At 57.7% G+C, this 25707-nt stretch overlaps 2 protein-coding genes across 4 annotated transcripts; both read left to right on the top strand.

The window, feature by feature from the left end:
- Nucleotides 1-558: 558 nt before the first annotated feature.
- On the top strand, nt 559-5512 carry SLC35E4 (solute carrier family 35 member E4). Of its 3 annotated transcripts, none has more exons than XR_004360191.1 (3): nt 559-1327; nt 2986-4214; nt 4292-5512. XR_004360191.1 is itself a non-coding variant. In XM_032705990.1 (2 exons), exons 1-2 carry the CDS (start codon nt 718-720, stop codon nt 3411-3413), a joined length of 1038 nt encoding a protein of 345 aa, XP_032561881.1. In that variant the 5' UTR covers nt 559-717; the 3' UTR covers nt 3414-5512. The 3 variants fall into 3 exon arrangements, 1 of the variants encoding a protein (XP_032561881.1); XR_004360192.1 differs by having other exon boundaries at nt 2986-4303; nt 4386-5512; XM_032705990.1 differs by having other exon boundaries at nt 2986-5512.
- A 12438-nt stretch (nt 5513-17950) lies between these two features.
- On the top strand, nt 17951-24581 carry IQCD (IQ motif containing D). The gene is given in 6 exon segments (XM_032705987.1): nt 17951-17987; nt 18716-18886; nt 18889-19500; nt 20707-20940; nt 23243-23314; nt 24215-24581. Coding segments are annotated over 5 exon segments (1236 nt in total). The 5' UTR covers nt 17951-17987; nt 18716-18847; the 3' UTR covers nt 24494-24581.
- Nucleotides 24582-25707: the final 1126 nt, after the last annotated feature.

Here is a 25707-nt window from a genome sequence, read left to right as displayed (position 1 = left end):
CTGTAACGCCTTGGCGGGGCCCTGGCCCTGCCCACTGAGCCCCCGGGGCCCCCAGTGCCACGCCCAGCGCGAGGGGCACCCCTGGGGTTTAACCCAAGGCGCCAGATCACGGCAGGGCACGGAAGCGAGCGGGGCCGGGGGCGGTGTCGGGGATGTCGCCGCGGTTCGGGCTCAGGGGCGATGCCGGTGACGCTCCCGGGCGGGCGGGGCGGGGGCAGCGATGGCGGTCGCTCCGTGAGGGCGGCGGGGTCTGGGGCGGGGCCCGGGGAGGCGGCTGTGCTGTCCCGGCGGGGCCGAAGGTCCCCGGCGGGCCCCGCCGCACCGGGCGGATCGCTGGGCGTGCCCGCGGTGCCCCCGGTGCCCCCGAACCCCGCCCGGCGGCCGTGACGCGCGGGGCCCTCACGGGGAGGAGCCTCCGCCCTCCGCTCCCGCCATCACCAAACTTTGCGCTGGTTCCCGGCCGCCGCCGCCTCCTCCCGGCACATGGCTCCGGCACCGCGGGGCTGAGCTCCGCCACCGCCCCCGGGCGCGGGGACACCGCCGACAGCGACACCGCCACCGCCCCCGGGCGCGGGGACACCGCCGACAGCGACACCGCCACCGCCGGAGCGACCGGTCACCGCCACCGCCGCAGCCCGGGTGCGGCGGCTCCCGGCGCGGCGCGGGAGGACGGGGCAGAGCGGCGAGGGGCGGCCGGAGGCAGCGGGGCCGGTGCCCATGTGCCCGCGGTCGCGGCGGGGCGATGAGGCCGCGATGAGCACGGCGGGCGAGGGCACCCTCCGGCCCTGGAAGCCCGACCCGGGGCAGGCGGACGGGGGGCGGCCGCCCCCGCCGGGCCGGGCGCTGCCGCTGACCCTGAGCGTGCTGGCCTGGCTGGGCACCGGCACCACCATGGCCGGCCTCAACAAGTGGATCTTCGCTGCTCACGGGTTCCGATACCCGCTGCTGCTCTCCTCGCTGCACATGCTGTCGGGGGTGGCCGTGGGGTACCCGCTGGGCTGGGCGCGGGGTGCCCGCTCCCCGCGGCCCCGCGCCCGCATCTACCTGCTCAGCCTCACCTTCTGCACCAGCGTGGCCCTGGGCAACCTGGGCCTGAGCTACGTGCAGCTGGACGTGGCCCAGGCCGTGGCCACCACCACGCCGCTGGTGACACTGGTGCTGGGGGTGCTGGGGGGCCGGCGGCCGCACCCGCTGCAGTGCTGGGCCATGGGTCCGGTGTGTGCCGGGGCCGCCTGCAGCATCGCCGGCGGGCTCCGCTTCTCCCAGCCCGGCTGCGGCTTCCTGCTGGCCGCCACCGTGCTCCGCGCCCTCAAGTCCATCCAGCAGAGTAAGTGCCACCTGTCCCTGTCGCTGTCCTGCATGTGCGTCCTCCTCTGGCGCGGCCCCTCGTGCGCGGGCGGGCTGGTGGCACCCCGGTGTCACCGTGGGGCTGGGGACGCTCCCTGCTCGCTCATGCTGCCCACCCTGGCTCTGGTATCACCTCAGTGCCACCCCCCTCCCCACCCTGTACTGGATGTCATCCTAGTGTCACCTCAACCCCAGTGCCACCCCAGCCCCACCCTGTCCCTGGTGCCACCCTAGTGCCACCCCTTGCCCACCCTGTCACTGGTGTCACCCCAGTGCCACCGTGGTGCTGGTGACACTCTCTGCCCACCCTGGCCCCAGTGCCACTCCATTGTCACCCCAGCCCTGGTGGCACTCTGGCCCCCAGTGTCACCCACGCCCCAGTGCCAGTTCCATGCCATCCCAGTCCCATTGCCACTTGCTGTCCTCCTTGGCCTTGGTGCCACCCTACTGTCACCCCAGTGCCACCCCTTGCCCACTCTGTGCCTGGTGTCACCCCAGTGCTACTCCAGTGCCACCCTTGCCCCCTTGAGGCTGTGTCATGCTCCTGGCCCTGAGGTGATGTGACCTCAGTTTGACCTCAGTGATGACACCATTGGTGTCCCTGTGGTGTCCCCTGGCACTGCTGGCTCCTGGTGACACTGTCCCACGTCTTGGGGCCATAGGGGGGCACAGGGATACCCAGCCTGCCCCATTCCCATGGGCTTCCTGCCAGCACTGTGGGCTCTGGACCCCTGTGAGTCTCCCATTCCCAGGGACTCTGGTGCCACCCGGGCCATGGTGTCCTTGGCAAGTGGCAGTGAGGAGCCAGCCAGGATGTTTTTGGCTGGGAAGGGAGCATTTCCTCTGGAGCCTGTGACTCAGGGCACTGCAGGGCCGGGCTCTGCTGTGGGGCCCTGTGCCCTCCTGGAGGTCTCTTTGGCTGTACCGAGGTGCTGTGGCCCCCCAAGGGACACCCCTGCCCATCGTGCCACTGCCCTGTCCCCTTGTCACCCCCATGGAACATGGACAGTGGCCCTGGGGAGCCTGGGGGCTGTTCTGTCCCCCATGGACACAGCACTGCCCCTTGTGCATGTCTGTGTGTGGCAGCCAGCCCTGTCGCGCCTGCTGTCCCCACTGTCCCCAGATGACCCAGAGGGGGGACGTGGGGACAATGCTCCAAAACAGGCTGGGGAAGCTGCCCTGTCCAACCCTGTCCTGTGGCACCCTGACCCCCAAACCAGGACACCCCTGAACCCAGACACTGTCTGAACCAGGGCACCCCATAAAACCAGGGAATCCCAAAAATGGGAAAGTTCTGAACTGGAGTGTCTTCTGAACCAAGGCACCTCCAAAACAGGGGACCCTCAAAGTGGGGGACACCCCCCCAAGGCAGGGGACCCCCAGCCCACAGAAGGGACTGTCCCCTCCATTTCCCCCTTCCCAGTGACATTTGGGATTTCTTAACTACTTGGGCAGCGAGCAGGGACCCATATTGGTGGGTGTTCCCATCTGGGGGTGTCCCTGTGGGTGCTGAGTGTCCCCCCTGGGTTAATGTCCCTGTAGGTGCTGGGTGTCCCAGCTGGGTGGGTGCCACTGCAGGTGCTGGGTGTCCCCCTGGGTTGTCTCACACGTCCCCCTGACTGTCCCCTGTCCCCCCAGGTGTGCTGCTGCAGGAGGACCATCTGGACACGCTGTCCCTGCTCGGCCTGACGTCCCTGCCCAGCTTCGTGCTGCTGTTCGGGGCGGCCGTGGCGCTGGAGCTGGGCCCCTCGTGGCAGGGGGTGCTGCGCCCCGACGCCGCGCTCTGGGGCTGCGTCCTGCTCAGCTGCCTGGGCTCCGTCCTCTACAACCTGGCCACGTCCTGCCTCCTGTCCCTCACCTCCGCCCTCACGCTGCACCTCCTGGGCAGCCTCACCGTGGTGGGCAACCTGCTGCTGTCCCGCCTGCTGTTCGGCACGCGGCTGGGCGCGCTGGGCTACGCCGGCGTGGCGCTGACGCTGGCGGGGATGGTGCTGTACCACCAGCCCCAGCTCCTGGCCGCGTGCTGGCCCCTGCGGGCGCCGCGGCGGCACCCGCGCCACGAGTAGGGGTCTGAGGGTGGAGCGGGGGCGAGGGAGGCTCTGAGCGAGGGCAGGGGGGCTGCAGAGCTCGGCTCGGCGAGCACGTATGTGTGTGTTGAGGAGTGTCGTGCTGGGCACGCGTGTGTGCCAGTGTGTGTGACGCTCTGCATGTGTGTGTGACTGTGCACGTGTCTGCCAGTGTGTGACACGCTGGGCGCACGGGTTTGCCAGTGTGCCCACATGTGTGCTGAGGTGCACAGTGCTGTGCACGTGGGTGTGACCGTGCACACGTGTGTGCCAGTGTGTGTGCCACTCTGCACGTGTGTGTACCAGTGTGCCTGGCTCTGTGTGCCCACGGGAGTGCTGAGGTGCACAGTGCTCTGCACGTGCGTACCTGTGTGTGGCTCTGTGCACGTGTTTGCTGGTTTGCACAGCTCTGTGCACACACCTGTGGCTGTTTGCACAGCTCTGTGAGCACGTGTTTGCCAGTGTGCGCATGTGTGCCAGTGTGTGTGACTCTGCACATGTGTGTGCTGCTGTGCACAGTGCTGTGCACATGTGTGTGCCAGTGTGTGTGACTCTGCACATGTGTGTGCTGCTGTGCACAGCTCTGGACATGTGTGTGCTGATGTACACAGTGCTGTGCACATGTGTGTGCTAGTGTGTGTGGTACTGTGCACATGGGTGTGCTGGCATGCACAGCTCTGTGCACACGTGTGTGCTGAGGTGCGTGGTACCATGTACATAGTGGGTGTCCTACTCTGCATGGTTGTATGTACATGTGGTTTGCACGGCTCTGTGCACACGTGTGCTGAGGTGCACGGTGCTGTGCACACGTGTTGGTGTGCATGGCTCTGTGTACACGTTTTGGGTTTGCACAGCTCTGTGTGCACACGTGTGCTGAGGTGCACGGTGCTGTGCACACGTGTGTCAGTGTGCATGGCTTTGTGTGCACATGTGACAGTGTGCACAGCTCTGCGTGCACACATATGTGCTGAGGTGCACGGTGTTGTGCACACGTGTTGGTGTGCATGGCTCTGTGTACATGTTTGTGGGTTTGCACAGCTCTGTGTGCACACGTGTGCTGAGGTGCACGGTGCTCTGCACTGCACATCCCCATTGATGTGCAAGGCACTGTGCACAGGTGTGTGCTGGTGTGCACAGCTCTGTGAGCACATGTGTGTTGATGTGCACACGTGTGTTGTGTGAAGGCTCTGCACGTGCAGGCAGGTCTCGTGCACGTGTGCGTTGGTACAGACTGTACATATGTGAGTTTGTGCACAGCTCTGCGTGCGTGTGGCACGTGTGTGCTGCTGTGCACAGCTCTGGGGGGGGGGTCAGGCAGGTACAGGTGTGCACACAGGCTCTGTGCAGGTACCTCTGTGTGTGTGTGTGTGTGTGTGTGCAGCTGTGTGCCCCGGCTCCACATGTCCCCGTGTGCACACGCAGGCTGGGAATGCTCAGGGACGTGGCTGTGGATAAACGACTCTGGATACAGGACTCGGGGCATCCGGCTGCTGTCCTGCCTGGGGAAACAGAACTGTCTGTCTGTGTGTGTTCATATGTGTGTGTGTGTGTGTGTGTGTTCACACGTGTGTGTGTCACTACTGAGCTCTGCTGGCTGGAGTGGACGCTGGCTGTGTGTAGACACTGTTCTCATGGCCAAACAGGATGCCCAGGACAGGGCAGGTGCGTGTCCCCTCCCCTGTCCCCAACCCCACCGTGTTGTGACAATCCCATGGGGCTGCCGGTGGTGCTGCCAGCGTCACCTTTGTCCCAGCTGTGCCCTTCCAGCCCCCACAGCTCCCTGTCCCCGTCCCTCCCAGCGTGCCGTGGCTGGCACAGACTGGTATCCGTGGCAGAGATGGCGAGAGCCCGGCTGGGGGGACGGGGACAGCCCAGACCACCCACCATCGCTCCAGGGCGGTGCCAGGCTGAGGCGTGGGACGGTGCTGGGCTGTGGCACTGCACACACTCACCATGGCAAAGGGACAGCCCTGTGTGTGCCCTGGCACCGCCGGGGGCCGTGGGGGCCATTGCCACGCTCGTGTCTCCGTGCCGGGGCTGAAGGACCCAGCTCCGATTGCACTTGTCCCAAAATAAAGCTCTATTTTTGTCTTATGCCACCCTCGGCTCGCGGTGATCTCCTGCCCGAGAGGGAAAGAAGGGAGGAACCACTCGGTGTAGGGATGGGAAACAGGCATGGAAATGCCTCGGGATGTCCCCGTGGCCGCTGTGTCTGAGGGCTCTGTGCTCCAGTGCAGGGACAGCTGTGGTTTGGCAGCCCCAGGGCTGGCACTGGGACCCCCCGGGAGGGTGTGGTGACACGGAGAGGAGTCACTGACCGCATGTCCGGGGCTGGTCCTGCTGGGAGCCTCGCCCTGCCCCGGCACAGCACTGGAGCATCCTGCTCCCTGAGTCATGGAATCGTGGAATATCCTGAAGTTGGAAAGGACCCACAAGGATCATCCGATCCAACTCCTGGCCCTGCTCAGGACAGCCCCAACAATCACACCACGTGTCGCCAGTCCGGCCCCTCCAGCCCGGTGACTCACCCCACCGCACAAGCACGACCCTCTTCCCCTGGAAAATCCCTGCTCGCTCCCGCCCTCTTTCCCAAACAGCGATTTGTTTCCATTATCAGGGCAGGAGTTTGGAGGCCACTTCCAGCAGCACCTGGGGAACGGCTCCTTCCCAGCACACACTGACGGGAGGGCAGCTCTCCGGGGTGTGCCAGAGTGCCACGGCCGGTGCCACCTTTGGCAGGTGCTTCAGGTGCGGCTGGAGTGGTGCCCATCCCAAAAGGGACACAAAGGGCCCCCAGTTATCAGCCAACAGCCCCCGCGCTGGCCAGGAACCTGTTTACTTTCTGGGCTCACATTCCAGAGGCTTTTCCATAGCAGGGAGGGTTGGAAGCCCTTTCGGTTTTCTGGGAGGAGTGGAGGGACCTGCAAACCAGCCATCTGTGGCATCGCTGGCTCAGGAGCCCTTCCCCAGGGAATTCCTGTCCATCCCAGCTCCTGGACTCATTTGCTGGCACTGGGTCTACCCAGATCCTGACTCCATCCACAGCTTTGCCTTTTCCACCTTGGATTCCTACTGATTTCTACTTGGTGCCCTACTGCTCCAGGGAGCTGGGCTGGGCATGGGGGTCCCATGGGCAGCATTCCTGGTGGGACTAGGAGTTGTGCTGCCCATGGAGGGCAGTGGCAGGAGGGCTGGCCAGGTGAGGTGACCCTCTCTCTGGGTATTTTGGGCCGTGATCTCAGCCCAGTGTCATCCCTGCGCTCCGGCCAGGCCCCGGGAAGGATTGGGTTTCCCACTGGCAGCAGCTGCCCATGTGCTGAGTCCAGCACTGCTCCGGCCGAGCTGGATGAGGGAAAGGCATCCCAGCCCTGGGGGCTTTGTGGAAGGGGAGCAGATGGGACCCCTTTCTGGAGAGCAGCCCCTGGCACGGGGCAGGACCAGCCCAGCAGGGAATGAAGGGCACAGTCCTCATGTGAGCATGGGGAGGGGTGACCCTCCTGAGGAGGGGTGACAGCTCTGAGCGGTGACAGCAGGAATGGTGGCACCTCCATATGCTTGGAGGTGCTGGCTGGCAAGGAATCACAGAATTATGGAATCCCAGGATGGTTTGGGTTGGAAAGGACCTTAAAGCCCATCCAGTCCCACCCCTTGTTATGGGCAGGGACACCTTCCGCTAGCCCAGGATGCTCCAAGCCCCATCTGACCTGGCCTTGGACACTTCCAGGGATCCAGGGGCAGCCACAGCTTCTCTGGGCAACCTGTGCCAGGGCCTCACCACCCTCACTGGGAAGGATTTCCTCCCCATATCCCATCCAATCCTGCTGTCTGGCAGTGGGAAGCCGTTCCCCCTTGTCCTGTCCCTCCATCCCTTGTCCCAAGTCCCTCTCCAGCAAGGAGCTCCAGGTGAAGCATGGAACTCTGAGCTGGGAGAATTTAAATCCAATGGGACAGTTCAGTGATGAGATCCAGCCAGGTAGTTTCTCTTGGATCTGCTTCTAAACCACTGCTGAACCTTCCTTGGAGGCAGCAATGGAATGTGCCAGGATGGTGCTGTGAGCCCTTGGTGCAGGAGCAGGGGAGAGGAAATCCAGGTGGATTTACTGTGTGCCTGGGAGCACAGGGTGGAAATTATCTCTGTTTCAGGACAGGGATTAACTGCTGCCTGTTGGGAGCTCACTGCATTGGCAGGGTGGGATTTGGGATCTGCAGTGGGAGGCAGCAGGGACAAACGCTAATCTGGGGAGCCTGAGCCAGGAAATAATATCCTTCTGGGATATGCTGGGCTGTACTCTTAAACCATCCACATCACAGTCCTAAAACTGTGTCAGGGACTGTTGTGGCTCCAGAGGTGAAATTACGACAAAACCTTTTTTAGGGTAGATGGAAGATTGCATTTTTCCTGGCTGGACAGCCCAGCTCAGGGGGGGCAGAGATCTGAGGATGCTTGAAGCTGCTTAAGCCCAGCTGGAGGCCAGGAGATGGACAGGATGAGCCTTCAAGCACCACATTCTCTGCTCCAGCACCCACAAAATCTCTCTAGAATGTTCCCTTAACCATTTTGGGGCAGGGGGGCTTCACTGGTGGCTTCACTGCTCACTCTCCATGTCCCAGGCTCCTTCCCCATGCTGAACAGGCTGTTGGTCGAGTCACCAAATTTCTAGAAGATGAAATCACAGGAGCTCGAAGACATTTTTAAAGTCATAGAATCAGAGAATCATGGAATTGTTAAGGTTGGAAAAGCCCTCTAAGACCATTGAGGCCAGATGTTCTCCCAGCACTGCCAAGGCCACCACTGACCCATGTCCCCAGGTGCCACATCCACATGGCTTTGAAATCCTTTCAGGGATGGGGACTCCACCTCTGCCCTGGGCAGCTGTGCCACAGCTGGACAGCCCTTTCAGTGAACAAATTTTCCCAATATCCAACGTTACCCTCCCCTGGCACAGCTGGAGGCCGTTCCCTCTCATCCTGTCCCTTGTTCCCTGGGAGCAGAGCCTGACCCCCCACCTGGCCCCACTCCCTCCCCTCAGCTGGGGCTGTGGGACCCCCTCCAGCTGAAACCAGAATTAACAGATGGGTTGGTGTGAGCGATGCCAGAGTGTGACCAGATGAGGATTCTGGTTCACAGTGGCACGATGACTTCGTGCAAGGATTCCCACTGACAGTGCACTTCCTTGGATTGCTCCCATCCTGGCTTCCCAGACCACCAGGGAATGGGATTCTTCACGAGCAGCTCACCCAAATCATAGAATTGTGGAATGGTTTGGGTTGGAAGGGACCTTAAAGATTGTCTCATTCCAATGCCCTGCTATGGGCAGGGACAATAACCATGGATCTCCCAAGGGAGGCCAAGGCACCTCCTGAAAAAGCCTTTGGGCAATCAGACTGGGGGAAGGAATGATCAGGACATCTTTGGGTCTCTCCCAGTCAGAGATGCTGCCTGTGCTCTCCATTCCCTCTCTGGAATACCACAGATGATGGGACTCTGGGTTGCTGCCTCAAAACCCAAAGCTCTATCTCAGTAAGGAAAAACAGCTGTTGGTGACACTCCAAGTATCCTGACTCACAGCAAGTTGCTGTCCTGCCTCAGCAGCACAGTTTGTTCTGGAATAAAACAACACTCCCCGAGCACGTGGTGGTCTCAGAGTCCCTGTCAGGGCCCTGGAATAAATGAGATGTGAAAACTGGGGTGATTTTATTTATAGCAAGATTCTCCATCGCTGGTGTATCTCAAACCCCCTGCACTCTGCTGCTGGTTTTCCCTGGATTTCCTGCCAAGAGGTCACACCAGCTTGTTGTACTCGGAGCAGCTGCATTACTCCTGCTTCATTTCCACAACCCCGGGGCACCATCCCTGCCGGAGAGCTGAGCCCCCGGAGCCTGCGGATGCTGAAGTTTGTGCTGGTCGTGTCCCCGCCCCAGGAGCTGCTGTTGGGCTGTGTCAGGGGATGGCAGGATTCGACCCTGGAGAAAACCAACCATGTCCTGGGCTGATCCCTCAGCGTGGGTAGCAGGGCAGGGGAGATTCTGCCCCTCTGCCCCCTCGGGTGAGACCTCCCTGCAGAGCTGCTCCAGCCCTGGGGAACAGCACAGGGAGGACGTGGAGCTGCTGGAGAGAGTCCACAGGAGGCCATGGAGACTAGAGGGATGGAGCAGCTCTGTTGTGAGGAAATGCTGGGAGAATTGAGATTGTTCAGCCTGGAAAAGAGAAGGCTTCAGGGTGATTTTGTGGCCTTCCAGTACCTGAGAAGGAGCCTCCAAGAGAGATGGACAGAGACTACTGACAAGGGCCTCGAGTGACAGGACAAAAAGGAACGACTTCAAACTGAAGGAAAGTAGGTTTAGATGGGATATTGAGAAGAGATTCTTCCCTGTGAGGGTGGGGAGGCCCTGGCCCAGGTTGCCCAGAGAAGCTGTGGCTGCCCCTGGATCCCTGGAAGTGTCCAAGGTCAGGTTGGACGGGGCTTGGAGCAACCTGGGCTAGTGGGAGGTGTCCCTGCCCATAGCAGGGGGTGAGACTGGATGGGCTATAAGATCCCTTCCCACCCAATCCATTCCATGACTCTGTGTTTCTGTGACTCTGTGCCCATCAGGGACATGGAGTGGTGCTCCCTCAGGCCACACAGCCAGTGGGGTCCTGCTCACCCTGTGTGTCCCCATGCTGTGGATCCCGGGTGCCCTGGAGCCCGACAGCTGGAGATGCAGGGGCTGGGGGTGTCCCTCACGGGGACACAGGGGTGCTCCATGTGGGGACAGAGGGAGGTCACCACCTTCAGGTAGCCGTTGATGATGGTGCTGGTCCAGTGGGTGCCAATGTCACCGTGGCAACCACTGACCACCAACGGCGAGGCCAGCGGGTCATGGAGGAGCAGGGCAGGACAGGGCCTCGCGTCACCTTCTTCCCACCGCCCCAGAGCCGGCGGTTCGAGGGGCCCCGGTGCGGGGCTGGGGGACCCTCACACTGTCCTGGGGCTGGGGGACCCTCAGATCATCCTGGGCTGGGGACCTTCATGTGGGACTGGGGAACCCTCTCCCTGGGCTGGGGGACCCTCACACCGTCCTGAGGCTGGGGGACCCCACACTGGGCTGAGGGACCCTCCCGCTCAGGGGCTGTGAGCAGGCCTGTGGGCCGTGGCTGAGCCCCCAATGCACCCCCGCTCTCTGACACGAAGCCCTTCTCACCCAGAGCAGCCCTGGGGACTGGGACCTTGACCCGGACAGTGTCCTGCCCAGCTCCACTGTCCACGAGCAGCTGCTCCTGGAGGAGAAGGTGAGGCTCTCCTCTCCCCCTGACCCCTCCAGGCCCTGCTGGTGCTGCCCCCCTGGGATGGGGTTTGGGGCCCCCTCTGGCACAAAGGGGCCTTTAGGTCTTCAGCATCAGGATAGGGGTGCCAAGGCTCCCTCCAATGGTCAGGAGGAGGTAGCTCTTGGATTTGGGCCACCTTTGACATGAATGGTTGAGCCTCCATCCTGACCTCTGGACACAGATGCTGTATCCTATCTCCAAGTCACCTGTGGTTTGGAATGAGCTACAGGCATTGTTTGCCATGGGCTTAACCCGGACTCAGATGTTGTTCCTAAGATATCCTGGGAGAAAGTAGGTTTAGATGGGATATTGGGAAGAAGTTCTTCCCTGTGAGGGTGTTGAGGCCCTGGCACAGGTTGCCCAGAGAAGCTGTGGCTGCCCCTGAATCCCTGGAAGTGTCCAAGGCCAGGTTGGACAGGGCTTGGAGCAACCTGGGCTGGTGGAAGGTGTTCCCGCCCATGGCAGGGGGTGGGAGGAGATGGGTTTTAAGATCCCTTCTAAACCAAACAATTCTGGGGTTCTGTGATTACACATACTGAGGCTTTTTCCTTGGCCATACTGAGGGATATGGTGGGATGTGTCTCTTCCTGAAGACAAGCATCACTTTGGAATCCTTCATTTCATGGTAGGACAGCGGCTCTCAGGTCTTACGTTTGCTTTCACAAAGGTAAAACAATTTGAAGAGGCCAAAAAGAAGACTAAAAGTCTCCACAAACAGCTACAGCAGCAGTTTTTGAAAGACCAGGAGAGAAAGACGGAGTGGAAAAAGAAGGCAGAGGAACAGTTTAAAAAATCCCTGGAAGTGTTCGATCGCAGGAGTGGGAAGGTGCCCGCCCGTCCCGCCCGTCCTTCGTCGGCGGCTGAAGCGAAGCCCAAGAAATCAGCGGCTGCTGCCGACAAAAAAAAGAGCAAGAGACGTGTCTAGAGAGCTCCTCCTGCAGGCTGTGCCCCGGTTCCGGCCACGGCTTCCAACCCGCTGGAATTTTAGGAAGTTAACGCTCCCGTTACAGCAATAAATCAGCACAATCCCTCCCCCTGTCTGGTGTTGCTGCCCTTGTAAATCCGTGAGGATGTGGTGGTTGGAGAGCCCCGGGCTGGGAAGGGAGCGGTGGCAGCTGCAGGAATGAAATACCTCTCCAAAGACTGTTTTCCTTTGTGAAAGGGATGGAGCTTTTCCTGGCTCGTGCCTTGAGGCTGGTCGGGCACTGAACTACCCCAGGGCAGTGGGCACGGCCCCAAGGCTGCCAGAGCTCAGGGAGTGTTTGGACAATGCTCTCAGGGACAGAGTGGGATTGTTGGGGTGTCTGTGCAGGGCCAGGGGTTGGACTGGATGATCCTTGTGGGTCCTTTCCAGCTCAGGAGATCCCACGATTCTGTGGCCTGATTTTCCAGTCCCCATCACAATGTTGAGGTTTCATAACATAAACCTTTTCTCCTTGAAATGAAGTTGCTAATTTTTTATGCTTCCCAGCGGCCTTGAGGGAATAATTGGATCTTGGAAGGTTGCTGTCACATGCTCAAGTTTTTTCTTCACTGGATTGAAAAATGCTCAGTACCTTCAAGCTGTGTCCCTCAGCTGGAATTCTGAAGAGAAATCTCATGACTGATGGGAAAGGCATAGCTCAGACTCCAGGACAGCACAGGCGAGTCACACTCCAGTGCTCAAAAACTGGGAGCCATCAGGCCTTGACAATGAATTCTCCATTTACTGTAAGACTATTTTTTTAAAGAAATAAAATTTTTCCCTAATCTCTCCACAGACATGATTCAGGTGCTGAAAGACTCTGAAAATTGTGCATAGAAAACAAGGATTTGGCACCTACATTGGCTTCAAACCACAGGTCTATCAAGTCTTGCTTTTCTTGAGTATTTAAGGCACCACCTTCTTGTTGTCTGTCCTCCTCCCAGCTGGGATAAATCTGCCCTGCACACTGTCCTCTCCTCTTCTTGACCTCAGCTTTTGCCTGTTGGGTTTGTCCAGGAAAATGGGGATCTGCTGTTCACCACAAGGAACTGGATGATCTTTAAGGTCCCTTCCAACCCAAACCATTCTGTGCTTCACTGTGACAGCTGCTGGACAGGACAGACAGGGAACATCTCTGATCATGCTGGCACCAGTGGCAGGATGGTGTCCACCTCCACCACTTTTTGAGCAGCACTGACACCCAAGCAGAGATGTGTTGAGGTGAATAATAACAAAATGCCAACAAGCAAATCCTGCCACAAGTTTTTAGAGAGGAGCTGGAGGTTGTCACTCAGGGGTGGCTGACCTGTGCTGGCCACCCCTGAGGTTTTCCTTGTGGGAAGATGCTGTGAGAAAAGGACTGGTTTAAAACCAAGTGAGAGAGTGGATTTGGTGGCCATTCATGTGTTACTACACAGGGCTTCAGCTGCTGTTCGAACACTTCTCTGCTCATCCAGCAAAAAGCCCACCAGGGTCCCCCAGCCCACCTATTCCCCTCCATCCCCCACCAGCCTGACCTTTGGACTCCCTCCATGGCCTTTGGACTCTCCTGTACATATCCAGCCTCCACAGCATCCTGAAGCAAAGTCTTGGTGTTTAATAATGGAATGTGAAAAACCAGCACCCTTAGGTTGTTGTAAACCTACAATCTGGACAGATTCACTGCATGTCCCCAGTTCTTGTGCTAGGAGAAGCAGAGACTGGCTGCTCTTTCCTTGTCTCCCCATTTTCTGATTCCAGAGTCCTTGGCTTTGTCCCCCCTCCATCAACCTCTCAACTCAGGTGGGTTCATGTTGGCTCTGCTGTGCAGTTCATCCCTATTGCTATGGTAACAACTGCATCCATCCACCCATCCATCCACCATCCATCCACCATCCACCCATCCATCCATCCATCCACCCATCCACCCATCCATCCACCATCCATCCATCCATCCACCCATCCATCCATCCACCCATCCATCCATCCATCCACCATCCACCCATCCATCCACCATCCATCCATCCATCCATCCACCATCCATCCACCCATCCATCCATCCATCCACCCATCCATCCACCATCCATCCACCCATCCATCCATCCATCCACCATCCACCCATCCATCCACCATCCATCCACCCATCCATCCATCCATCCATCCACCCACCCATCCATCCATCCATCCACCATCCATCCATCCTCCAAAACACACCCTGAGCACCATGGGGGGCCCCAGGCAGTTCCTGGGATGCAGCTGCACCCTGAAGGGAACAGGGATGTGTCTTCCCCTTGCCATGGAAGCAGAGGGGCTGTGGGGCTCTAACAGAGCTCCTCTGTGTGGAGCTCACAGAGCTCAGCCCCTCTGGGCTCCTCCCCATCCTCCCCGTGCTGGGAGAAGCCAGTCACCAGTTTCTCCAGTCCCCCAGCTCAGTGCTGTCCTTGATCCCAGTGTTCCCACGGCAGGAATCAGTCCTGGCACGCAGCAGCACCCCTGGCACAAAGAGCCCCAGGCCTGAGGTGATGCCTGGCCCCCTTTGCCCTGTCCTCACCACCTCCCCAGCCCCACGGCCTGGAAGCCCCTGGAGCTGTTGGAGTTGAGCTGTTCCCCAGGGCAGGCTGTGGGTGTTGGCAGTCCCCTGGACCTGGTTCTGCAGGGGGTGGGTCTCTGGGCTAATCCAGCCCTGGGTGTTCCCACTCGGCACAGCAAGGAAGCAGCTGGAATTTGCCTGGGAGACTGGAGGTTGTGACTTAAATAGAACTATAGAATCACAGAATCTTTAAGGCTGGGAAATCCCTCTGAGATCATGAAGTCCAACTGTGCCCTCAGCACTGCCAAGGCCATCACTGACTATGTCCCCAAGTGCCACATCCACGGCCTTGAAATCCCTCCAGGGATGGGGACTCCACCCCTGCCCTGGGCAGCTGTTCCAATGACTGACCACCCTTTCCAGGAAGAAATATCCCAATATCCAATCTGACCCTCCCCTGGCACAGCTTGAGGCCGCTCCCTCTCCTCCTGTCCCTTGTTCCCTGGGAGCAGAGCCCGACCCCCCCCCCCCGCTCCCCCCTCCTGTCAGGGAGTTGTAGAGCCAGAAGGTCCCCCCTGAGCCTCCTTTGCTCCAGGCTGAGCCCCCCCAGCTCCCTCAGCTGCTCCTGTTGCCCCAGCCCCTTTCCCAGCTCCATTCTCTTCCCTGGACATGCTCCAGCCCTTCAATGTCTGTCTTGTCGTGAGGGGCCCAAAACTTAATTCAGGATTTGACGATTGGCCTGACCAAACTCACACACTCTGGTCTCAGTGCCCTGACACATCCAGGGAGATTTTCCTTTCCCAGAGCTGCCCACAGCTGGCTGCAGAGATGCTTCTGCGTGAGCCCATGTTCCTCTGCCCTCCTGCTCCTGCCACCCAGCTCCAGCCCGGTGCTCCCACGTCCAGCCCAGCACCTCCAGCCCAATATCCAATTGGGCTGCCCCTTTTGAGTCCGTTTGCTCAGAGCTTACACTAAAACCCCACCACACTCGTCTCTTCAGCAAGTTCCATACGGCAGGGACTCCCTGGATTCTCTATGCCCTTCCTGAGTCTTTCTCACAGGCTCTGGGGGCCAGAGGAGTGCAGAATCCTTCCCAACTGCTCACTATATGGATGAGAAGCACATCACCCCACTGACGGCACAACACGGGAATGAGTGAACAGCACCAGGAGCTGCAGGTGGAATGTGGTCAGGGATCAGTCAGCCCTGTGGATTCCTCCAGGGCTTGGTGTGATGCCAGAGCTCCACATTCCCAGCAGAGTGCGAGGCAAGGCTGCAGCCAGAGGACGGTGGCAGGAGGGACTGTCCCTGCAGTGACAGGTTGTGGTGCTGTTGGCTGCAGCAAGGCTTCATTGTGTGCTTCTGCTCTTTCCCCATCATTGCACAATCGGTTTAAATCATCCCCTCCCTGCTGTCCCTCCCCCTGTCCCAAGCACGGGTGGCAGCAGGAAGAGGGAATTATAGGGGCAAGCCAAGCTGGGGTGGATCAGGGCCTTTCAAGCTGGTTGGGTCCCACAGTCTGTGCTTCCCTTTGCCACAGATGAGCAGGATCCAGCACCTGGAGAGGGGTTTGGATGGTGGGGGAAAGCCCAGCTGGGGCCAGGGTGGTCTCTGGTGCTCAGGTGTCTGTCACAAGGCCCTTGTGCCAGAACAAAGCCAGACTCAAACCGTGGGGGACGCTGTGCCCGGGTTGTACCTGCACCCAGAGTTCTCCTGGCTCTCCCTTCCTTGCTCAGATATGTCCCACATAATTTGGATTCTCGGGCACTTCTGGCTCTGGGCAGTGATGCAGTCTGGTGGCTTTGGGTGCAGGGAATTGTTTGAGGATGGTTCTGAGGTTTTCCTACATCCTGGATGAGGTGGGATTGACGCAGGTTCAGTGGTGTTTCACCCACCTCCCAAATCGACCTGGTTTCCTTCCTGGTGCAAGAGCTGCTGCTGGCCTGGAGTGGTGTGTGAAGCTGCAGGACGAGTCAGGCTGCTCTGGACTTGTGTCATCACCTCCATCTCTGCCTGAAGGATGGGAATGTCTGTAATTACTCAGATCCAGGAGGGAGCAGCAGTGATCCACAGTCTTCCCTACTTTAGAGGAGGTTTGGATGAGACCCATGGCTCCACCCTTTTCCTCCTCCCTTCCTGTACATCCCAAGGACTTGCTGTCCCTTGAGCAGGCTGTGTGCACCAGGACACAGGGGACTGGTGACAGTCACTGGGCAACTGATCCCATCTCCAGGTCATGGCCGTAAGGAAGACCAGGTCTGCAGTTCTTGGAGAGCAGTGGCCCATTTCAAACGAAGCAATCAAGACACTCCTCAACTTTGAAAAGAAAAAGACAGTCTTTTCATGATGGATTTAATTGCCAAAATGTCTTCAGGGCATGTGGCCTCTTGCACCCTGTTTTAGGACAAGAGGAAATGACTTCAAGCTGTGCCACGGTTTAGGCTGGATATTAGGGAAAATGTCTTCACTGAAAGGTCTGTCAAGCCCAGGGCAGTGGTGGAGTCCCCATCCCTGGAGGGATTTAAAAGCCCTGTGGATGTGGCACTTGGGGACGTGGGTCAGTGGTGGCCTTGGCAGTGCTGGGGGATGGTTGGACTCGATGGTCTCAGAGGGCTTTTCCAGCCTTAATGATTCTGTGATTCTATGTCCAGCCCAGCACCCCAGAGCCAACAGAGGCCTGCTCTGATCCACGGTCCCGAGCAGTTTGGGAAGGCACAGACCTGGGCAAGCCTGGCCCCTCCGTGGGTGTCCTCTCCTCCATCCTCACCAGTGCCAGGCCCTAAACCCCAGCCCTGGTGGTCCCACTGCATCTCCCATCACCAGACCCTTGTTTGCTTTGCGTAGGGAAAGTTAATAACGTGTGACGTGCTGGAGCAGTGGCACAGCCCCAGCGCTGCAGTTTTATTCACGAGCTCCGACACGCCACGCCAAAATAAAGGGAATGCTCAGGCCAGGGAAGGCTGAGCCCCGGGACAAGACTCCCTGCCGGCTCCTGCCCCAAGGACACAGCTGCCATTACCGGGAGCTGCCCTGGTACTCAGCGTTTTGCCAAGTTTCCCGCTGGAAATCAAATCCCTCCTGTCCCGAGGGCACCCGTGTCGCTGCCTGGGCAGAGGGCGAGGGCACGGCCGCTGTGCAGCGCTCGAGGGCCAGCAGCTGCCTTGCAGGGCTCGCTAATTAATTCACGGATAACCAATTAATTGCGCCTAAACAACATCAGCATCCTAATCAGCTGAGGCTCATTACCACTTTTATGGCCCTGAACGCTGCAAAACCAGTCACGTTAACGGTCCGGTTTAGGGGAACTCGGATGTGTCTGGTGATTCAAAACGGACCCCTCGGGGCTCCTGGACACCCACTGGGCTGACCCGCGCCTGGCAGATTTGACCTCCAGGGGATGAAGTTTGTTTTTGAGGTTATTCGTCGTGCTCTCAGGAACACAGGCCTGGGTAGCACGAAGCGGACGCGCTGCCTCTTGTCCCCCTCCCCGCTGCCCTCACAGCGCCCGCGGCCGCCATGACAGCCACCCCGCCCCCTGGCAGGTCACCGCCGCGGGGCTTCTCATTGGACAGCGGTCCTGTCAATCAAGCGATGGGCGCCGCTGAGGGGCGGGGCCGCAAGGGGCGGGGCAAACGCCTCTCACCATAGGCTGTCCGGAGAGACCCCGCCCCCTCGGTCGCCTGGCAACGTGAGGCGCTGGCGGCGGGTGGGAGCGGGATCGGGACCGGGATTGAGGCAGGGATCGGGATCGGGATCGGGATCGGGATCGGGATCGGGATCGGGATCGGGATCGGGGTCGGGGTCGGAGTCGTGACTGAGTGCGCTGCAGGCCGTCGGGGGCCGGCATCCCCCAGTAACGGGCGCCTAAGACACCCCCTCCACCCAGGGATGCCCTAGGGCCGCTGTCCCACAGCCCCCCCCGGATCCTCCCGGCCCCGGCCCCCGAGCCGCCCGCCCCTCACACGGGGGATGCTCCCCCCCGGGAGTCACCCCCCGGGGGTGACGCCCCGGGGTCCCTGGGTCCCCCTGCTGCCCCAGACCCACACCCAGGGGACCCTTCGCTCCCTGTCAGCCTCCCACACTCCGGTGCCCCCTGCCCCCTCCATGTTCCCTCCCTGTCCCCTCCTGTTGGCCCTTTCCCTCCAGATTCCCCTCCCACCTTCTGGCAGTGCCAGGCCTGAAGCGTAGAGGTTTCCTACTGGGAACCCTGCCCACCCTTCCAAGATGGGCACAGGGCCCTACAAGAGCTGTAGACTGTGCTGCTGTGGTTCAGCTGCTCCTCAGAAGCAATTGGGAACTTTCCTCCCACCACCCTTCGAGGCCAGGAAATTATTGTTAAGGGAATATTATTGCCTTATTGTGGGCATTCAACAGCCTCTCTGGGACAGAGACCATCTCTGACCCACAACTGCATGTCCTGACCCCATGCCCACACCCAGGGAGAACTCCAGTGTCATCTGAAACTCACACATTTTTCTACATTACCTTGTTTCCCTAATACTGTCACCATGATTTTCTCTTAGACAGAACATCCAAGAAGGAAGATTTAAGTGACAGTGGCAGCACAGGGACCTTGATGTTCTTTGAGAGTCTCACCTTGTGTGAGAGCTGTGTCCCTTCTAGACTTCAAACCACTCAGCCCACAGGTTGAATCCATGGCAACAGGGAATCCAGCTGCATTCCAAGCATCATCGTGAAGCAAAGAACTCTGGTGAAGGACATGGCAACTCCAGAGAAGGCAACGACCCCCTTAGGTGCCATGGGGGTGTTGGAGCCACGTCAGCTAAAGCCTGATAGCGCAGAGACGGAAAGAATCCTGACTGTCTTGGATGAGACCATTACCAAGCTGGAGATGACCAGGTTGATCCCACGGATCACTGGCTCCCTGGAGAGGTTTGCTAGGATGCTGGGACCTGAGATCACAGCCAGCCTGTTGGAGCACCAAAAGCTTTCAAATGAAATGCAGCACCTGCTCGCCAGCCCTGGAGCACAGGAGACCATGAGAGCCAGGGAGCAACACCTGAAATGTTCTCTTAGACACATCCTGAGGCTCCTTCTGGCCAACCCTTTGCTTTGCCAGGGACTGAAATATCAAGTCCAGGTGAGAGCATCACCAGCTGATGCGTTTATCAAAGCCTTTGCGGAGTTCAGGGATTTCATGCTGGAGAAGCTCCTGACCAGTCCTGCTGAAGAGCGAGAAAAGATTCAGTTCGTGGAAGAAATGTCCCTCAAGGCTGAGCAAAACACTGAAGTGATCACAGCTCTACAGGCAGAGCTGGCAGCAGGAATCCAGACTCGAAAGGAGGAGGTATGATCTTGTGGGAATATTTTCCCGCAAAGTGTTACTGGAACAAAACTTTGGTAACTAAAAACTGACCCCTTTATTGCAGTTCTGAAAGAGCAAGTTCCAGAAATCATTTCTAAACCAGATCTTAAACTTAAAGATACTATTTTTATTGGAAAATAGAATAAGGATGCTTATTGCACACTTGATTTTTTTTTAAAACTTGAATTTGGCATGTTTTGAACCTGTTCTCACCAGCCAACTTGAACGAGACAAGTTCCAGAGGAGCTGCAGGACAGACACAAATTGCTGTGGTGGTGTCCTGGCAGGGTGACAGTGCCAGCTGCTTCATTCCTGCTCATGAAAGAATGAAAAGTCATTCCAGGGAGAGATTGCTCTGATTAAAATCCATTTTTAATGTCTGCCCTGTCTTCACTCTTGCTTAAAACCAACATTTCTGTGACTCCTAACTCTAATAGCTGCCTTGGAGCATTTGTGATTAATCAGTGATTATATGAATTACATCAATTTTTAATTTTATCTGCAGCTGAGGTGCAGATGAACGACTGGGCACTTCCCAGGCACTTTCCAAGCCTGTGGACTGTGCCAAGCATCCAAGCCCTGAGCTCCTGACAACAATTCTCTGTTTTCTACATGTGCTCCTCATTCTTCTCCCTGCAAGAGGGGTCAGCGAGGGAGGTTTTGTCCTGTGCTCGTTGCACTGGATGGTGCTGGCAGAGCCAAGAGCCTGCTTTCCCCATTCCCTCTGCTCCTTGGAGATCTGGGAATTGAGACACTTGAGATTTTTATGTGCAACTTGGCGGCTTGGCCAGGGCATCGTGGATAAATCTGTTTCACTGATCCCAGCTGGGGATTTCCCCAGACAGTCACTCGGAGCCTGATCCAGCTCTCAAGGGAGGCACGGGCTCGCTCCAGGGAATCTGCTTTTGGCTGTTCCTCAGGTGGCAGTGCCAGTGAGGCTTGGGGTGGTTTGTTCACTCTCTACCTTTACTAACGGGGTCCCAGAGGAGCAAGGGAGGAGGTTTCCAAAGTTCCTGTGTAAATCTAACTCTTTCCTCAGCCAGCAGTGGCAGGTCCTTGGTGTTACCTGAGCAGGCACCTAAGGGTCTCTTCTTGGATCTCCTCCATCTTTGCCAGGTCTTTTTTCTCTTGCCCACCTTATGCCTCACTGGCATTTCCCAATGATATCCTCTTGTTTTCTGGCTCTAGATGGACAGGAAGGACAAAATGATTGAAGACCTCAAAACCACCATGGAAAATCTGGCCAAGGACCGCAAAGCTGAGATCCAGCAGATGAAGAAGGAAGGGGCAAAACAGCAAGAAGAGGAGGCGAAAGCCGCCCAGGGCAGGTGTGCCAGGCTGCAGGAGGACGTGCAGCGCCTGCGAGTGCAGTTCAGTGCCCTGGTAGAGGAGCATCGAGCCTCAGAGCTGCTTCTCAGGAAGGTAAAGGGGAGAAGAGCCCTGGGACAGGAGATTTAAACCTGTTTGCAGAGCTGTCAGCTCTGCCTGCTGTCTGCTGCAAGGGATTCCTTGGTCCCTGCTCGTTCCTGGCAGGATGCACATGGTGTTTGTCAGAGTACACCCGCTCTGTCCTCATGCTCTGCTGATTCCAGTGGAAAGCAGCCCTGCAGTGACAGCAGGGACAGAGCCTGTCACAGGTCCTGCTCCTGCCTCAGCTCTGGGAGCACCTTCCCATGAAGCTGTGACATGGCTGTGGGTGGGCAGAGTGCAGGGCAGCAAGGCTGGAGCAGGACAGGTGAGGGGTGGTGGAGAAACACGGGATCTGGTGTAGGGTGAGCAGAGCAAACACAATATTGGCTTGATAGAAAGGCATCTTTTAGAGTTGATTTAGTGTTCAAGATAGAATGTGGCCGATGTTGAGGGCTCAGCAGTTCCTGCTCTGCTTGGCATGTTGCTGAAGAGATAAGCCAAGGACTCGGGTGGTGTTGAATGAGGGTAAATGTGATTTCATAGAATCACCCCAGAATGGTTTGGGTTGGAAGGGACCTTAAACCCATCCAGTCCCACCCTCTGCCACGGGCAGGGACACCTTCCACTAGCCCAGGTTGCTCCAAGCCCCGTCCAACCTGGCCTTGGACACTTCCAGGGATCCAGTGGCAGCCACAGCTTCTCTGGGCAACCTGTGCCAGGGCCTCCCCACCCTCCCAGCCAACAATTCCTTCCCAATACCCCATCTATCCCTGCCCTCTGGCAGTGGGAAGCCATTCCCTGTGTCCTGTCCCTCCATCCCTTGTCCCCAGTCCCTCTCCAGCTCTCCTGGAGCCCCTTCAGGCCCTGCAAGGGGCTCTCAGCTCTCCCTGGAGCTTCTCTTCTCCAGGTGAACCCCCCCAGCTCTCCCACCCTGGCTCCAGAGCAGAGGGGCTCCAGCCCTTGGAGCACCTCTGTGGCCTCCTCTGGACTCTCTCCTGCAGCTCCACGTCCTCCCTGTGCTGTTCCCCAGGGCTGGAGCAGCTCTGCAGGGGGGTCTCAGCTGAGGGGGCAGAGGGGCAGAATCCCCCCTGCCCTGCTGCCCCTGCTGGGGGATCAGCCCAGGGCATGGAGGGTTCTGGGTGCCAGGACACATGGGCGAGGCATGTCCAGCCCCAAACACAGCAGTACCCCAAGGTCCTTCCCCCCCCAGTGCTGAGCAGATACAGGAGGAGGAAACAGGAGCACAAGGCAGGCTCAGGCCTCTGGAGCAACAGCTCTGTCCTGAGGAGAACACTCTGGTGACACAGAATCTAGAACTGGAAAAAGTTTCCCTCCTCATTTTGATCCTCCTGGATATTCCCTCAAACCATCACAGCCCCCCATGGGCAGGACAGCCCAGGCTGGTGATGGGGGTATCCCTCACTCTTGCTTTGGGTGATGCAGTATGACTTGGCAACAGGGCTGGGCACTGACAAAGCACCAAAACCAAGTTAGAGCCACAGTACAAAACCCAAAATCTACCCATTTACACCTCCCTGGGCAGTGTCAGGCAGTCCCTGAGGCTGCAGAGCACAGCAGGGCTTGTTGAAGAGTGCTCAGCTCATTCCAGCACTCAGGAAGACGCATTTATTGACCACAGAGGCCTCCTTTCCTCAGCAAGTACAAGTTGTACTCGTGTACAAGTACAAGGTTATACTTGTGGTCTAATTAGCTGAGGTGTGACCCTGTGATGGCCTGGGAGCCCTTGGGGCTTCCTGGGGCAGTGTCACGTACGAAATCATGTGGCACCTGAGATGGACCAGGAATGATTCCACAGAGCACGGATACAGCAGTTGGGGATAAACTGCCCATAACTGCTTGCACAGCAGTATAGCCACTGCTAAACTGTTCTACAGCCAGAAATATCTCTTCTTTTAAAAAAGCATCTTCTGAGTACTTTCTGTCCTGTGTTCATGCTTTGCAGTTCTTTATTCCTTCTATTTTAGGGTAGTTTCTCCAGTTTGTCGATGACTTACCGCATTCCATAGGATACATTCATTTCATCCTGCAGAAAGCACCTTTCAGGTGCTGTTCAACCCCCCAGCTCCATGCTGTCAACCAAATAAAGCCCTCTGGGCCTCAGGGAATGTCCCAGGAGAATCCTCAAACCAGGGCAAACCACATATGTCAGCTGAAGGAAGCCTGTTCCAGGGACGGGGTGTTATACACAGCTACAGTGATGCTGGGGCTCAAAGCTTCCCTGCTTTCTCACTCAGGATCCTTCTCACTCAGGCCCCAGGTGCCTGCAGGGATCTGATCTTGTTTTGTGTTTCAGAGGAAGTGCAGAACGGAGGAGGAAATTGAGAACTGGATCCAGAAATACGACACAGACATGGCAGCAAAACAGGTATTGGCTCTAAACTGCTTTGCTCTGCCATGAGGGAATTTGCTCAGGTAGATTCCTGTCCAAATGGACATGTGGCTCTTACCCAGGAGGCCATGGAAGTGACAGACAGATCTCCATCCAGATGAACTGCAGGAAAGGGATCTTTGTCCTGCTTATGTGTCCAGGAGTTCTCTGCTCCTTTGGTTTTAGGAAAAGCTACATCCACTACTAAATCATACAGTGTTTGGGGACCTATGGGTTGCCACGTTCTTTCAGGCACATCCACCACATGCCAGGGAACAGGTTTTTCAGGTTTGCTCCCATCCTCAATCCTCATGGCTCTATCTGGTGCCCAAATCCTGCTCCTGTTCCTGCTGGATCCTTTAGAGATGTGCTGGGTGCTAAGGAACCCAACAGCCTGCACCCAACTGAGCCATAACAGCCTGAGGGTCATATGAGTACTCCCAAACCTCACCTCTGGGAAGGCCCTGGTGGCTTCCCTGTTCCTGCACTATTTATGGGGATGGATAAAAGCTGCTGGACTCCAAAATGCAGGGAGGGGCCTGAAAGCTGCTGCTAATTGTAAGGAATGATTCCCCATGTCAGGTGTTTAATAATGGGATTATTTTGGTTTCCTGTCTGTGGGGAGGCAGGAGCAGGTTTGGGGTAGAATTTGTCAAGGCAGACCTCCCCCCCCCACTGTTCTCAAATATTCCATTGTGGGAGGATTTTTCAGAAGAACATGAAGATACTGGGACCCGGCATCTCATGAAATTCCCTGGGTACTGGGCACATGCCTTCTTTTTGAATCCCTTTGGAAAAGCTCAGCTCAGCTCCCTGTCGTGGTCCTGCACGGGTTTGGGGTGGGTTTCAGGACCCTTGGGGGTGTACAGGGAGGAGCTCAACTGCTGTACCTGCCAGGCCACATTCGAGGCGATTCACGCTGTCTACACTGAGGAGAAGGCCCAGCTGGCCCAGCTGATGGAGAAACACGCTCTGCTGCTCCAGGAGTATTCCCAGATTGAGGAGGAGCGCAAGATGCTTAAGCAGAAGGAGGAGGAGGAATTGCAGGAGCAAGCCAGGAGGAATCGTGCTGCCACCCGCATCCAGGCCGCCTGGAGAGGCTACGTGGTGCGGTCCTTCTTCAAGGCAAAGCTGAAGAAGCTGAAGAAGGCGAAGGGCAAGGGGGGCAAAAAATAAAGCCCCAAATCCCTTCTTTGCCCCAGCAAAGCTGCTGGGCTCTTCCAGATAAAAGCATTAAATTGTTAAGTTTGGAAAAGACCTTTAACATGATTAAGTGCAACCACCAACCCAGCACTACCGTGTTCACCACTAAAATATGTCCTCAAGTGCCACATCCACATGTTTATTTGAACACTTCCAGGCATGGTGACTCTATTACATCCCTTGGCAGTCTGTCCCAGAGCTTTAGAGCCCTTTCCATGATAAAAGCTTTCCTAATATTTAATGTAAAGGTCCTCTGGCACAACTTGAGGCTGATTCCCCTCATTCTGTCAAGTCCTGGGTGTGTGGATTTGGGAGCCCGTGTCCCTTTCCACAGGAGGAAGCTGCAGGACTGTGAGTGAGTGACATGAGTCCTGCCTGGGCATCATCCTTGGAGTCTGCAGTTTTCAGAGGGTGGGATGTGGCACAGCCCAGCTCGAGCTGTGTTCCCAATCCTGCAAGCCACTCCCAAACCTAACTGCAAGCTGGGAGCAAACAACCTTTTAGATCCAGCCTCCCAGTGACATTTGTATACCCATGGCCCTTCCTGGCAGCCTCCCTTCCCAGGAGAGGGCAGTGGCACTGGCTACAAAGCCCAAATAGCCTCCATGATCAGGTGAGGCCACTCTCTCCTCTGACAGGGCCAAGGGAGGTGTGTTCCCTTCCTTGCAGCCACATCAGATGCTGGGATCTGGGAGACTTTGAGCTGTTGGTACCCATGTGGGCAGTTTGGGGTGTAGGTACATCTCTCCAGGGAATCTTTGGTTCCAAACACCAACAGCCTTAGAGTTTCTGGGAAAAGATTGTTCAGCCTGGAGAAGGGAAGGCTCCATGGAGACCTTGGAGCCCCTTCCAGTGCCTAAAGGTGCTCCAGGAGAGCTGGAGAGGGACTTTGGACAAGGGCCAGATCCTGAGGTTTGGAGCACAGTGCCCTCACTGGAGATTTCACATGGCTGGGGGAGCCCCCTCACCCTCCCAGCGCCCCACAGGGGCTGTGTGTGCAGGTGATGGGTGAGAATAATGGGATCAGTGGGATCAGCATGGATTAGGGAGATCAGGGATCAGGGAAGGTGATCCCCAGGCTGGGGGGGCAGGAAAGGAAGGGGCAGAGGATAGAAGAGGAAAGAGGGAAGGGAAAAATGAAGAGAAGAGGGAAAGGAAGAGAAGGGAGAAGGGAAGAGAAGAGGGAC

Source organism: Chiroxiphia lanceolata, chromosome 18 (assembly GCF_009829145.1).
Source record: "Chiroxiphia lanceolata isolate bChiLan1 chromosome 18, bChiLan1.pri, whole genome shotgun sequence".
NCBI classification, from domain to species: Eukaryota; Metazoa; Chordata; class Aves; order Passeriformes; family Pipridae; genus Chiroxiphia; species Chiroxiphia lanceolata.
This window is presented reverse-complemented; position numbering and strand designations above follow the sequence as displayed.